Source organism: Thermobia domestica, chromosome 2 (assembly GCF_964235325.1).
Source record: "Thermobia domestica chromosome 2, izTheDome1.hap1.1, whole genome shotgun sequence".
In the NCBI taxonomy this organism is placed as follows: Eukaryota; Metazoa; Arthropoda; class Insecta; order Zygentoma; family Lepismatidae; genus Thermobia; species Thermobia domestica.
In genome coordinates, this window is record NC_137455.1 from 184,910,249 (window position 1) to 184,925,357 (window position 15,109).

A 15,109-nucleotide genomic window follows, 5' to 3' on the forward strand; every position below is an offset into this window, starting at 1 on the left:
GTCTCTATCTGCTGTTCTACAATGGTAAGTGAAATCCAGTTTCTTTCATATGGTGGAAATATGGGTGGAAAATTTTCCCACTCACATCCGGGAAAGACTTTCGATATACGGGGAATAAAAGTACTACGGTGAAAATTCCGATAATCCACATTAATAATAATTAGTTATATGGTACAGAACGTAATTCCTTCCGAGCTACCACTAAAATCATAACTAGTACATATGATAAGATCATTTCATATGTATTGAGTGTACGGATATTTTTTCTAGAATATATATATATATATATATATATATATATATATATATATTATGGCATGTCGTTGGAGAGATTTTGTTGTCAATGAACCTAAAATCACTGAGTAACGAAATGCCTAAAGCGATGTGAACTGATAATGTGAAATGATCATATTTTGAGGTTTGTTGAGTATAAATGCATGCATATTTTAAAACATTTCAGATCAGAGAAACCCTACCGCTATTGATTATGTATTGATATTTGGATTTGCCATTACCCACCTAAATCCACAAACAGGTGAAACATCCTTCTGAATGCAGGACAAATCGCATTTACAATTCAGTCCTTGCTTCTGTTCTTGAAACGTATTTACTGGCTCCAGTTGATCTATAAGTAACATACATATGTAGAGAAGCAACAAATTGTTGAAATTGAAAAAGAAAATATCCTTAAAGCTACCATTTTAGCATTTTGTTAAATCTGCTCCTATACGAAAAGCTGTTACGCACAATTTAAGGTGATCAAAAGCTACCATGTACCCTCTGTGTGAACCGCAAAGTTTCCAAACTGTAATCAATTGCAGACAATGTACGAGATAAAATATCGGAACGAAAGTTGTATATATATTTTCAGTGCCATTCACTTTAAGTGTGTTAAGTGTTGTTCTGCACAGGTATTTTTTATGTAAACCAAATGCAAGTGTCCGATGATATCATGTACTATTAAAAACATAGAGGCCAAGCGATTGCTCTATTACGACCTTCCTTCTTCCAGGAAATGTCTCGTGTCTGTTCCAAGGCAATTTCCCATAAACCCACGCACCATGTTCTTGTAATATTTTACTTGGCTGAAACTTTTTATCTAACTAAACATGTAAAGTTCCACTATGATTTTGTAAATATTTTTTGTAATAATAGTTCTTCCAAGAAACAATTCTTCTTGCCTGGTATTGTGTGTTCTTTTATCCTTCTAGTAACAAAATCTAAAAAGTTGAACATAGATCTTTACGTCCCTCGAATTTCCTTACAAGGGAAACCTATTTTTCTTTCGTTCTGTTATAGAGTAGTACATGTATTCTTTGATAGAAATAATCATCGTAGAAGAAAATTAATGATAATTAAATTTTATCAATACTAGCAGAAGTGTCCGCTCTGAGCACGGAGAAAGAAACGTGTAAAAAATATAAAACTGAAAAATTGAATATTAGAAATTGTCCTCGTTTCTCCCCCTCAAGATTAGGAATTTTCGAAAACTATTAATATCTGATTAATGAAAGAGACATTTGGATAATTTAAAAGTTCCCATTTTTCTTTGGTAGGAGTGGAGATTTCGAAAACGCTGAAACATGTATTCCTTTACATTAAATTAAGAGTTTATACACCGAATTTTACATTTTCACCTTGAGCAAATCTTCTGATTAGGCATTTTCTGGATAAAGAAAGGGTAATTTAGACATTGTGGAAGCGATCCCCTTTCCATCCTTAGAAGGGGAGTTTTTACAAACATTGAAACATTTTTCTCATAGTTTATTTAAGAATTTATTTATCGAATTTCATAAGTGCAACTTAAACGTATCTTTACATTCAGAACTTCTAGAATAAAGAAAATGAAGAGAAATTTTGATATATATAAATGACTACCTTACTAGCAGAAATTTTGAGACGCTGAAATATATTTCATTATTTTAAACTAAAAACCTACATCCCGAATTTCACACTTGTAATTTAAGCATTTTTTTGCATTTGGAGTTTTCTGAATAAAGAAAGATAAATTTGAATATTATAGCAACGATATGCAATTTTTCCTTAGGAGCGGAGCTTTCGAAAAGGTTGAAACTAGTATTTTTAAAATTCTTAATGAAGAGTGCATTCCCCGAGTGTTGCCTCTCTAAATTCAGGGATTCGTGAGATATTCAATTTTTGATAGAATTTATTTTATTCCCTAAAGCTCACTTAGGGTACAACAAATTCTCTTATTTCAACAAATCCTTCTTATCATATCTCTTGATTTCGTGACAAAAGAAGGATTGTTTCCAAATTTTACGTTTCGACCTATTGTATAGCTTGACCAATGATGAATGAGCCACTTTTACTCTTTTATATAATACAGTAGTGTAGATTATGAGCTTTAATTACATTATCGGCAAATTTATTTATTTTAATTTTATGCAAATTTGGTAGAAAACCAGACTTATAAATTATCAAAATAAAAGAAAATATCTGTTTATAAACATAAGTTCCTTAAATAGCGAAATTAAAATTTTGAAACATCAATTCTTCGCCACTTATTAAGTAAAACATGTATCCATATAAATTAACTAACTGTAATTGCAGTTATTATTCAGATAAGCCCTTAAACAAGAATTCAAACAAGATGCAACGAGTAAATGAGTGACGTTATATTTCATAATGCAAAACGTCTGAGTAGCTACAGGTAACCGAATATCATGCGGATAATATAATGAGACGTGTAACATGGAGCATGATAAACTGTACTATGATACACAGAGCTGTAGCATATTATAGTCGGGATGGATAAGAGAAAAGGTTATTAGAGCAAGAAAATTGTGAGGATAATATTGTATAAAACAAGATCTTAGGCAGATTGACAATAATCGAAACTGATTTGGTTTGGCAGAGAATAGCATCAAATGGAAAGATTTTACCTCTTTTGTGATGAACCTCCAAGTTGCTTACGCCATAAAGTATATTTATTAATTGTTATAAGGAATTAAACACTCAAAAGAGTACAGTAATATTCTCAAAAGAGTACAGTAGATCCACGATTATCCAAGCTAGTGTGGATCTGACTAAGCTCGGATAGTCGGGGCTTAGATAATACACTTTTCACAAAATGAAGAACAATACGTACACACAGTAGTAAAGGCGTGAGATACAGTACAATAACTAACTAGTCCTATATTAATTGCTGTATGGTACGTTGAATCGTTCCAATGTTAAGTTGAAAAGTAAAACAATGAAACACAGAAAATTAAAAGAAAGTGTAAATGTCAAGTACAGTATTATTAAAATTACATGATAAAATAGTCCTGAAGTTTCGAAGATTATTGTTGAAAGCAGTACACAGTATATCAGGAGGGGATGAAGTATAATCATTCCTAGTTTTATTTGTTTATTTATTTGAGTTAGTCTCTGGAAGACAGTGTAGGTTCTTGTGAACAGAACATTTTCAACCATCATCGGTGTTAACGCGAATGTAGCGCTAATTTTCAAAATTGTGCACTCAAAAATGATTTGCAATAACATGGTTAATTTAATATACAATTTTAATCTTTAAAATCCTAGACATATAAGAATATAATTCTTTATGCACAATATCACCAGTTTTTGATTTTGTAAACTGGATCCAGGCACGGAGCATTGAAGCCTAAAACTATCGCTCGAGTGATATTTCAAGATTATTGATTGTTACTTCAAGGTAACTATATCATCTAAGATCATTCATGATGATTCATCTACCAATCTGAATGTGTTAGCTTTTGCGTCAAAGACCCTGTGATACTGACGGTTATTATTTCGTTGATCACTAAGCGGAATATTTATTTCCATATACCACAATATATATTTCATCATTCATTTCATTAGTTTCTCAAGAAAGGCCAATACATTCACATACGCAAAATAACATTTGTTAGCTTTTGCAAAGTATTAGAACTGGCAATAGCTTGTTTCTTGTTTGTTTGTATCTAGCACCCCTTTTCAGCGCCAAAGGTGTGTGAGACAGGAATAATAATTTAAGGTGGAAGTTCGATCACCATAATACGTTGACAGCTCGTCTACGGAAATCAAACCCAGTACTCCGTGCAAAGGTATGCACTAAACCGCTAAAACAGCGAAACACACTAAGTAGAAAGCGTATTAGAAATTAAACTTATTTAATATTTTGGAAAACAGTTAATTTTCTAATACTTATTGGTCGTCCACAATTGCATTTTGACGAGCTAAAATAACTCTATGGTTAAAAAGAGATATCGAAATTGATTATCACAAAAAAAGATTCATCTAGAGATTGTGACAAAATTCACATTACATGTGATTTTGGCGAAAAAATTGAACTTTGAGGAAATATCGTATAACAAGCAATAGCTGATGAGCTCTAGATTTTACGCGTGTCAAGTTAGACCAACCACTAACACAAAAACGACCTGAACATATCTCAGAATTATGGGCTATTTATGGGCTAATTAGTTGCTCTAATCCCAATTTTTGGGCTCCTACTGTTTAGCGGGAAATCGGATTCAAAGTGGGCGAGTCCAGCTTGATATCAAGCTAGAACCGCCCATATGGTTAGAATGGTCCGATCGAAAAAATTCAAACGCCAGAATTATGGGCTATTTATGGGCTAATTAGTTGCTCTAGTTCCAATTTTTGGGCTCCTACTGTTTAGCGGAAAATCGGATTCAAAGTGGGCGAGTCCAGCTTGATGTCAAGCTAGAACCGCCCATATGGTTACAATGATCCGATCGAAAAAAATCAAACGCCGGAATTATGGGCTATTTATGGGCTAATTAGTTGCCCTAATCCCAATTTTTGGGCTCCTAATGTTTAGCGGGAAATCGGATTCAAAGTGGGCGAGTCCAGCTTGATATCAAGCTAGAACCGCCCATATGGTTAGAATGATCCGATCGAAAAAATTCAAACGCCAGAATTATGGGCTATTTATGGGCTAATTAGTTGCTCTAATCCCAATTTTTGGGCTCCTACTGTTTAGCGGGAAATCGGATTCAAAGTGGGCGAGTCCAGCTTGATATCAAGCTAGAACCGCCCATATGGTTAGAATGGTCCGATCGAAAAAATTCAAACGCCAGAATTATGGGCTATTTATGGGCTAATTAGTTGCTCTAATCTCAATTTTTGGGCTCCTACTGTTTAGCGGGAAATCGGATTCAAAGTGGGCGAGTCCAGCTTGATATCAAGCTAGAACCGCCCATATGGTTAGAATGATCCGATCGAAAAAATTCAAACGCCGGAATTATGGGCTATTTATGGGCTAATTAGTTGCTCTAAGCCCAATTTTTGGGCTCCTACTGTTTAGCGGGAAATCGGATTCAAAGTGGGCGAGTCCAGCTTGATATCAAGCTAGAACCGCCCATATGGTTAGAATGGTCCGATCGAAAAAATTCAAACGCCAGAATTATGGGCTATTTATGGGCTAATTAGTTGCTCTAATCTCAATTTTTGGGCTCCTACTGTTTAGCGGGAAATCGGATTCAAAGTGGGCGAGTCCAGCTTGATATCAAGCTAGAACCGCCCATATGGTTAGAATGATCCGATCGAAAAAATTCAAACGCCGGAATTATGGGCTATTTATGGGCTAATTAGTTGCTCTAAGCCCAATTTTTGGGCTCCTACTGTTTAGCGGGAAATCGGATTCAAAGTGGGCGAGTCCAGCTTGATATCAAGCTAGAACCACCCATATGGTTAGAATGATCCGATCGAAAAAATTCAAACGCCAGAATTATGGGCTATTTATGGGCTAATTAGTTGCTCTAATCCCAATTTTTGGGCTCCTACTGTTTAGCGGGAAATCGGATTCAAAGTGGGCGAGTCCAGCTTGATATCAAGCTAGAACATCCAAAACGGTTACGGTTAGAATGGTCCGATCGAAAAAATTCAAACGCCAGAATTATGGGCAATTTATAGACTACTTATTTACTTTAATCCCAATTTTTGGGCTACTATTGTTTAGTAGGAAATCGGATTTAAAACGGGCGAGTCTAACTTGATATCAAGCTAGAAGACCCAATATGGTTACGGTCAAAATGGTCCGATCGAAAAAATTCAAATGCCACAATTATGGGCTATTTATGGGCTAATTAGTTGCTCTAATCCCAATTTTTGGGCTCCTATTGTTTAGTGGAAAATCGGTTTTAAAATGGGCGAGTCTAACTTGATATCAAGCTATTAGACCCAATATGGTTACGGTTAGAATGGTCCGATCGAAAAAATTCAAACGCCAGAATTATGAGCTATTTATAGTCCACTTATTTACTTTAATCCCAGTTTTTGGGCTCCTATTGTTTAGTAGGAAATCGGATTTAAAATGGGCGAGTCTAACTTGATATCAAGCTAGAACCCCCCAATATGGTTTCGGTTAGAATGGTCCGATCAACAAAATTCAAACGCCATAATTATGGGTTATTAATGGGCTAATTAGTTGCTTTAATTCCAATTTTTGGCCTCCTACTGTTTAGCGGGAAATCGGATTCAAAATGGACAAGTCAAGCTTGATATCAAACTAGAACCTCCCATTCGGTTACAGTTAGAATGGTACGATCGAAAAAATTCAAACTCCAGTATTATGGACTGCTTATATTCTACTTATTTGCTCCATTCCCAATTTTTGGGCTCCTATTGTTTAGTGGGAAATCGGATTTAAACTGTGCGAGTCTAGCTTGATATCTAGCTAGAACCTCCCATACGGTTACGGATAGAATGATCCGATCGAAAAAATTCAAAAGGCAGAATTATGGGCTAGTTATGCGCTTATTAGTTGCTTTAATCCCAATTTTTGGGCTCCTACTGTTTAGCGGGAAATCGGAATCAAAATTGGGCGAGTCTAGCTTGATACCAAGCTAGAACCCCCCCAAACGGTTAAAATGATCCGATCGATAAAAATCAAAAGCCAGAATCGTGGGCTATTTATGGGCTAATTAGTTGCTCTAATCCCAATTTTTGGGCTTCTACTGTTTAGCGGGAAATCGGATTCAAAGTGGGCGAGTCCAGCTTGATATCAAGCTAGAACCGCCCATATGGTTAGAATGATCCGATCGAAAAAATTCAAACGCCAGAATTATGGGCTATTTATGGGCTAATTAGTTGCTCTAATCCCAATTTTTGGGCTCCTACGGTTTAGCGGGAAATCGGATTCATAATAGGCGAGTCTAGCTTGATATCAAGCTAGAACCTCCCATACGGTTACGGTTAGAATGGTCCGATCGAAAAAATTCAAACGCCAGAATTATGGGCAATTTATAGACTACTTATTTACTTTAATCCCAATTTTTGGGCTTCTATTGTTTAGTAGGAAATCGGATTTAAAATGGGCGAGTCTAACTTGATATCAAGCTACAAGACCCAATATGGTTACGGTCAAAATGGTCCGATCGAAAAAATTCAAATGCCATAATTATGGGCTATTTATTGGCTAATTAGTTGCTCTAATCCCAATTTTTGGGCTCCTATTGTTTAGTGGAAAATCGGTTTTAAAATGGGCGAGTCTAACTTGATATCAAGCTAGAAGACCCAATATGGTTACGGTTAGAATGGTCCGATCGAAAAAATTCAATCGCCAGAATTATGAGCTATTTATAGACCACTTATTTACTTTAATCCCAGTTTTTGGGCTCCTATTGTTTAGTAGGAAATCGGATTTAAAATGGGCGAGTCTAACTTGATATCAAGCTAGAACCCCCAATATGGTTACGGTTAGAATGGTCCGATCAACAAAATTCAAACGCCATAATTATGGGTTATTAATGGGCTAATTAGTTGCTTTAATTCCAATTTTTGGCCTCCTACTGTTTAGCGGGAAATCGGAAACAAAACAGGCGAGTCTAGCTTGACATCATGCTAGAACCTCCGATTCGGTAACAATGGTCCGATCCAAAAAACTCAAACGCCGGAATTATGGGCTATTTTTGTGTTGATTGGTGCTCTAATTCCGAGTTTGGGGCTGCTACCGTTTAGCAGGAGTTCTTCATCAAATTGTGTGATTTCGCTTAACTTCTAGCTATAAACCTAGTGCTATAAATAATCAAATAATTAAAATGCCGGAATTATGGTTTATTTGTTTTCTAATTAGTTCCTCTAATGTTGATTTTAGTTCTTCTATCGTTCACAGGAAATCTCATGCAAGATTGGTATTGATTTCTAGATAACGTGGGATGATAGTTGCAAAGTTGCAGTGAGAAAACGTCGATATCTATTAACTGAAAATTGATTTTTTTGCATTCTCTGCGAATGCAAATATATATCTTTATTAGTAAATTTATGATATGTCTTTTCACGTTTATATGTTCAGTATGTTTGGAAGCAAGTAGTGTATATATAGAATTTATATGGTGAAATATCATATTGTTTTTTTAATATTTTTTTAGTTTATAGGAAATCCTCTTCATCGTTGCTGGGGCCCGCAATGGCACAGCGGTAGAATGCCGATAAAACCCAAGTACATGGTGTTTGTCAACCACAAAGATCAATTGGCACGATCTGGGATCGAACCAGGAATCACACGCACAAGAGGTAAACGCTCTACCACTGTGCAACTGCGGCCTCCAGCAACGGCAAAGAGGCATTTCCTTAGAAAAAAAATTGATTTAAAAAATAGTGATATTTCACTATATAAATTCTATATATACACTATTTACTTCAAAACATAATGAACATAAACACGTGTAAAGAGAATTCATGGATTTACTAGTGGAGATATAGATTTACATTTACGGAGAGTGCAAATAAATTAATTTTCAGTTAATAAACATCGATGTTTTCTCACTGCAATTTTGAAAGTATCATCCCAACTTATCTACAAATCAATACCAATCTTGCTTGAGATTTCTTGCTAACGATAGAAGAAAAAACTCGATATTAGAGCAACAATTTAGCAATACAAATAACCCACAATTCCGACGTTTTAATTCTTTTGATCGGAGTGTTATAGCCCTAGGTTTATAGCAAGAAGTTAAGCCAAATCTCACAATTTGATACGGAATTCCTGCTAAAACGTAGCACCCCAAACTCGGAATTACAGCATCAATTAGAACATAAATAGCCCATATTTCTGACGTTTGATTTTCTTCGATTCGAGATGCCTAACCTTATGGAGAGTTTTTACTTGATGTCAAGCTAGACTCCCAGAATTTTTTCCGATTTCCCACTGAAAGGTAGGAGCCCCAAAATTGGGATTAGAGTAACTAATTAGCCCATACATAGCCCATAATTCTAGAGTTTATTTTTTTCGATCGGACCATTCTAACCATATGGGGGGTTCTAGCTTGATATCAAGCTGCACTCGACCATTTTGAATCCGATTTCCTGTTAAACAGTAGGAGCCCAAAACTTGGGATTAGAGCAACGAATTAGCCCATAAATAGCCCATAATTATGGCGTTTGAATTTTTTCGATCGGACCATTCTAACCATATGGGGGGTTCTAGCTTGATATCAAGCTGGACTCGCCCACTTTGAATCCGATTTCCCGCTAAACAGTAGGAGCCCAAAACTTGGGATTAGAGCAACTAATTAGCCCATAAATAGCCCATGATTCTGGCGTTTGAATTTTTTCGATCGGATCATTCTAACCGTAACCGTATGGGAGGTTCTAGCTTGATATCAAGCTAGACTCGCTCATTTTGAATCAGATTTCCCGCTAAACGGTAGGAGCCCAAAAATTGGGATTAAGGCAACTAATCAGCCCATAAATAGCCCATGATTCTGGAGTTTGAATTTATTTTTTCGATCGGATCATTCTAACCGTAACCGTATGGGAGTTTCTAGCAGGGTTTGAAAAAACCCGGGCTTTTTTGAAAAAGCCCAATCCACCTGGGCCCATATGGGTTTTTTCGGGTATTTTCGGGTTTAATTGGGTTTTCTCGGTTTAATCGTTTTTTTTCGAAATATTTCAATGTCTTTGGGGTAAAAGTGTTAAAATGTGATTTATATTTCAAGATTGTCACTGTCACAGTTCATAACAATTTTCTTCTTACTGCTGTTTTGAAAAAAAGGGCCGCCATTTTGAAATTTTACATTCGATCGCCGAGAAAATCTATACAGCAAATTTAGCATATCTCCTGCTTCCACCGTCAGTATTTCAACTTAAAAGACAGAAAATTGCGCTTCGTAGCGTGGATACCGCTGTTTTGAAAAATGGCCGCCATTTTGATATTTTAGGTTGGTATGCCGCCAAAATCTATACAGGAAATTTAGAGTGTCTCGTGCTTGCACTCTGAAAATTTTAACTTAAAAGGCCGAAAGTTGAGTTGATTTGGTATTTAACGTCCCTTTCAGCAGCGAGGCTATATGAGACGGGACCTACTGATTAACAAGGAATCCGAACCACATGGGCTCCCTCCGGAAAGCAAAGCCGGGTCCCACACCGAAGTCGCGTACACTAACCGCATAGCCATGAAGGAGCTCGGCAGACAAACGAACAAATGTAGATCAAGTCATCCAGAAGCCTGACTGACGTTCGCCAAATATGAATACCAAAAGGGGTCTATTAATTTAAAACAAAGATACAATTCATGTTGTATGAAATAAATAAATGCTTTAAATTGTCTTATATGAAATTAAATCTTCCAGCGTAAATAAACCTGCTATATTTTCTCCATGAGAATACGGGACACCTCAGATCCCCCCTTCCTCAACTTTTCAACACAATGCAATGAACTGTAGTCTGGTTATGAACAAAAGTATAATTGGACGCGGTGGCTCAGTGGTAGAGCGTTCACCTCTAGTGCATGGGGTTCCTAGTTCGATTCCAGCTTGCGCCAAGTGAGCTTTGTGGTGGACAAACACCTTTGTGCGTGGGTTTTCTCGGGATTCTCACGTTTCTTCCCACTTTCTTCATTCTGTCATTTCATTCATTTCTCATCATCACCGTCACCTTGAGCATAGCAGGCATAACAGTGAGACTAAAAGTAAAAGATTTCATTTTATTTAATTTTTTTTTCAATAATACAATAGGCGAAAGTTCACTAAGCAGCAGCTGCTTTTCTCTGTTCGTACCCTGCAATTAATTGTATAGACTAAAGATGCCTAAAAACTTAAGATGTGCTATAAAAATGCTTTACAGGAAAACAATATGCAAATTATTTAAATCAGTGGTACAATATACTTTCAATATTTTTCGCGAATTTAGCAATATGTATTTCCATGGCTGGATCTGCCAAAATTACGTTCGTCAGTTTAATCTGATGAAAAGCTGATTTTTCTTCTTGTGTCGTGTGTAATTGTCAGGTCCAGATTTACATTTTTCTAAGACGTGGACCAAAGAACTATTCCGTGCCCCTAGCCTCTAAAAAAGATTATAATTCTTGTTAACTTATCCAATGTGTTGCCATTTATATATATGTTCCGGAGAGTATCCGAGTTTCCATCAAGTGCAATGGAAAAAGTAGCATTGCAAATTTCGCTCGCTATCAAGTCGAACAGGGTGGTGTTATAACTTCCTCGAAACTGTTACATGCAACAGCGTACTGTTCATTCACTAATTACGGGATTCGCAGCTAATGTCAGAATTTTTTGTTTTTCACTTTTCGAATAAGCTGATATTGATAGAAGAAATGGAACGGAGTTAAAATACGGGACATTTCCCTGTCTCGAATAAATTTACGGGGACGCGGGACACTCGGGCCCAAAGTCGGGACATTCCCGTTTTTTACGGGACGTATGGCTGGCTTAAGCGTAAAATAAATAGTTTTATTGTTGAAGTATTCATTTCCGATTCTTCTGAGTTTAATTCCGGAATTTCCCGAGCACTTCTTTCACGGCGTGTACATCAAAACTTCCACTAGTACGGAAATTTGAACTCAGCACTTGCAATAGTAAGCGTTATATAGTCTTCGAAACCCTGAGCATTAAGCTTCTTAAATTTGACAAGAATTTTTACGCTATTACTGGTGTTGATTTTACAGAATGCTTATTTGAACAGTAGCAACAAATGACTGAATTAAACTGTTATTGTTGGAAAACCAAATTTTAGTTGAAGAACCTTGTGTTTTACATCAAAGGTAAGAAATAATACTAATAGTTTTACTAATGTTTTTACATATGTACTATTAGTACCGGTATCTATGACCTTAAACCCGTCAAACGTATGAGTGATAATGTCCCTCGGTGTCGCCAAGTCAATGAGCATACTATTCACGGAAAATGTTTTCTAAAGTACAAAATTGCTTATTTTACTTCAAATAGGCTATAAGCATAATCCATACATTAATTTGTTCTATAACTATCTCAAGCTAAGGTAAGTGCATTCAGAACTTTATAAAGCTCTTATGTTGAATGTTGTTGTATACCTTAACGTGAAAGCCTCTAATTCTGGCCATAATTCTGGCGTTTGAATTTTTTCGATCGGACCATTCTAACCATATGGGGGGTTTTAGTTTGATATCAAGCTGGACTCGCCCACTTTGAATCCGATTTCCCGCTAAACAATAGGAGCCCAAAAATTGGGATTAGAGCAACTAATTAGCCCATAAATAGCCCATAATTCTGGCGTTTGAATTTTTTCGATCGGATCATTCTAACCATATGGGCGGTTCTAGCTTGATATCAAGCTGGACTCGCCGACTTTGAATCCGATTTCCCGCTAAACAGTAGGAGCCCAAAAATTGAGATTAGAGCAACTAATTAGCCCATAAATAGCCCATAATTCTGGCGTTTGAATTTTTTCGATCGGACCATTCTAACCATATGGGGGGGTTCTAGCTTGATATCAAGCTGGACTCGCCCACTTTGAATCCGATTTCTCGCTGAACAGTAGGAGCCCAAAAATTGGGATTAGAGCAACTAATTAGCCCATAAATAGCCCATAATTCTGAGATATGTTCCGGTCGTTTTGTTGTTGGTGGTTGGTCTAACTTGACACGCGTCTAGATTTTACGGGCAGTGCATTTATGGAAGACTACATGGGAATCCATATTTGAAAATAATTTGCCATCGAGTTTTCTGTAATTTCTTCACTCCCTATTCTCAAACTTTGAACTTAAATTATAGAAGTATTCCGAGAACTCAGCCCTATTTTGCCATTCCTATAACTGTTCTAGTCCTGGCAGTGGAGATTAAAGCAACAAACCTTAATAATAAACATTTTTTAAGCATGGGTGAATTTCTGTATTCTTTAATTGCAAACAATTATATTTGTATCAAGATCTCAGCAAACTATGAGAGATCACAACAATTATACTTTATGAAGAAAGATTGACATCTATATCTATGTAAACATATAAAATAAAACGTATCCATATTCGAATGACAAAGAAATTGTATAACAATCTTAATTAATATTGCAATTTGTTACATTCTCAAATCTTGAATAATAATTAAATAAGTAATTAGATAATTTTACAGTTATATTACCTTTAACTGCCTCTACGCATTTCATGCCTCTCTCATTGCACAGGACTTGTGGGCCTGTAAAACAAATACTACTCTTATGCATCTCATACTCATTTATACTACGATTTCAACGTTTCATAAACAAATACAGTAGGAAGTCGAAAATCCGAACTAATTAGTACCACAGGTAGTTCGGATTTTCAAATTGTTCGGATTTTCGAAAATTACCAAGAAAATGCCATTTACACTTAAATATACTGTATGTTATGCTTTTTTCTTTATCGATACAGTAGTTACACAGTACATACAGTAATTACAATACCGCAATACCGTACGTAAAGCGAATTCCATTTAATGTTTCCGAAGAACCTGCTCGTACACTAAATTACACTGTTCTTAAAACATAACTTGTATAGGCCTAAGGGAAAATAAAAATATGTATGACAAACAATTACATATGAATGAGCTCTTGTAAAAACACTGACTTCACACAAAGAAAAATTGAATTACTGTACTGTCATTAGCTTCTAGGGACCGGGTTCGGATTCTTGACGTTTCGGATTTTTGACGTTCGGATTATCGACGTCCTACAGTACATAGAAAGTTAGTTTTCTCCTTTTGTTATAATTTTTAACAACACTTATTTAATCAATTGCTTGAAACAATGAACGTACAGGTGATTGGTTTGGAGTTTATCACTTTAAACCAGGTACATTTTATTGACATTTAAACACAAATTAAAGTTCAATCCTTACATCGCGTAGATGGTACATTAAAAATTACCTTTATATACTCCAATGAATCTGTCTGTACAGTTACATAACTTCATTTTTTGTTCCGCTTTACATTGTGCTATACAAGCTGAGAAACTATAGAAAGGAAAAGCCCACATTCCTTCGGTTTCGTCTGGAAATCTGCATTTCCTCGAAGCTATCGGAAGTTCTTTCACATCCGCATCTGCTACTTCATCTCTCATTAAAAATTTGCCATGATAGCGCTCGTTCAACATTGGTAACTGGACGGAATGAGATGAACCAAATCCACGTTCCAAAGGCACATCATAATTAGACAGTGCCGCAAACTATATAAAAGAAATAAATTGTTTAAATAAGAATAACAAGTCAATATTCAACTCTTCAAACAAATATATTATTTGAGAGGTGGTGCTAGAGAAGAATGCTGCGGCTGTCGTAGAAATACAACATATGTAACAAAAATGTGTGAAATAAATAAACGAAAGTTTATGGATTTTTGAAACTTTAGAAAAAATAAATATTATGATTGTCAATTTAATTTTCTATTTACACTAGACATAGGGTGTTTCTAAATATCACTTACAACGCTTGGAATAGGATCCTACAAAGAGAAGTAAGAAAAAAATGAAATATTTCCTTAGAACCGCTTTACTTCCAAGAAACACGTTATTGATAGTGTGGAAAATGAACTTTAAGAGCGAATACCTCCAAAACTACTCGCCATGCAGCTGAGAAGATATGTTAACATCATAGATTTCAATCTGCTCTATCCAAAAACGCATAATGATGTTGAAACTTGCCGGTTTCGTTCTCATTATACAGATGGCATTGACGAATATGATGTTGCTTGGTACAACCAGATACACCTGGCATTTCTGATGTCACTGTGCTAGCTTGAATGACGTGGGCAAGAGAGTTTTCGGGTGTTGTTATATATGTTCCATACATGATAAGTTTCATTTCATCTCATAGGAAGAAATCCAACACAGCCATGTCAGTAAAGCGGTTGGTCAAACATAGATCCAACGCGTCCAA

General features: G+C 35.9%; 1 protein-coding gene across 1 annotated transcript in view; it reads right to left on the reverse strand.

The window, feature by feature from the left end:
- The window catches only part of LOC145679779 (uncharacterized), a 177,942-nt gene that overhangs the window by 21,597 nt on the left and 141,236 nt on the right, over positions 1–15,109 (reverse strand). Inside the window, exons 13-15 of the mRNA XM_081750334.1 lie at positions 14,103–14,400; positions 13,341–13,394; positions 520–625 (exon numbers count right to left, since the gene is read on the reverse strand). Coding sequence (XP_081606460.1) covers positions 520–625; positions 13,341–13,394; positions 14,103–14,400 — 458 coding nt within the window. The remainder of the gene's footprint in view (positions 1–519; positions 626–13,340; positions 13,395–14,102; positions 14,401–15,109) is intronic.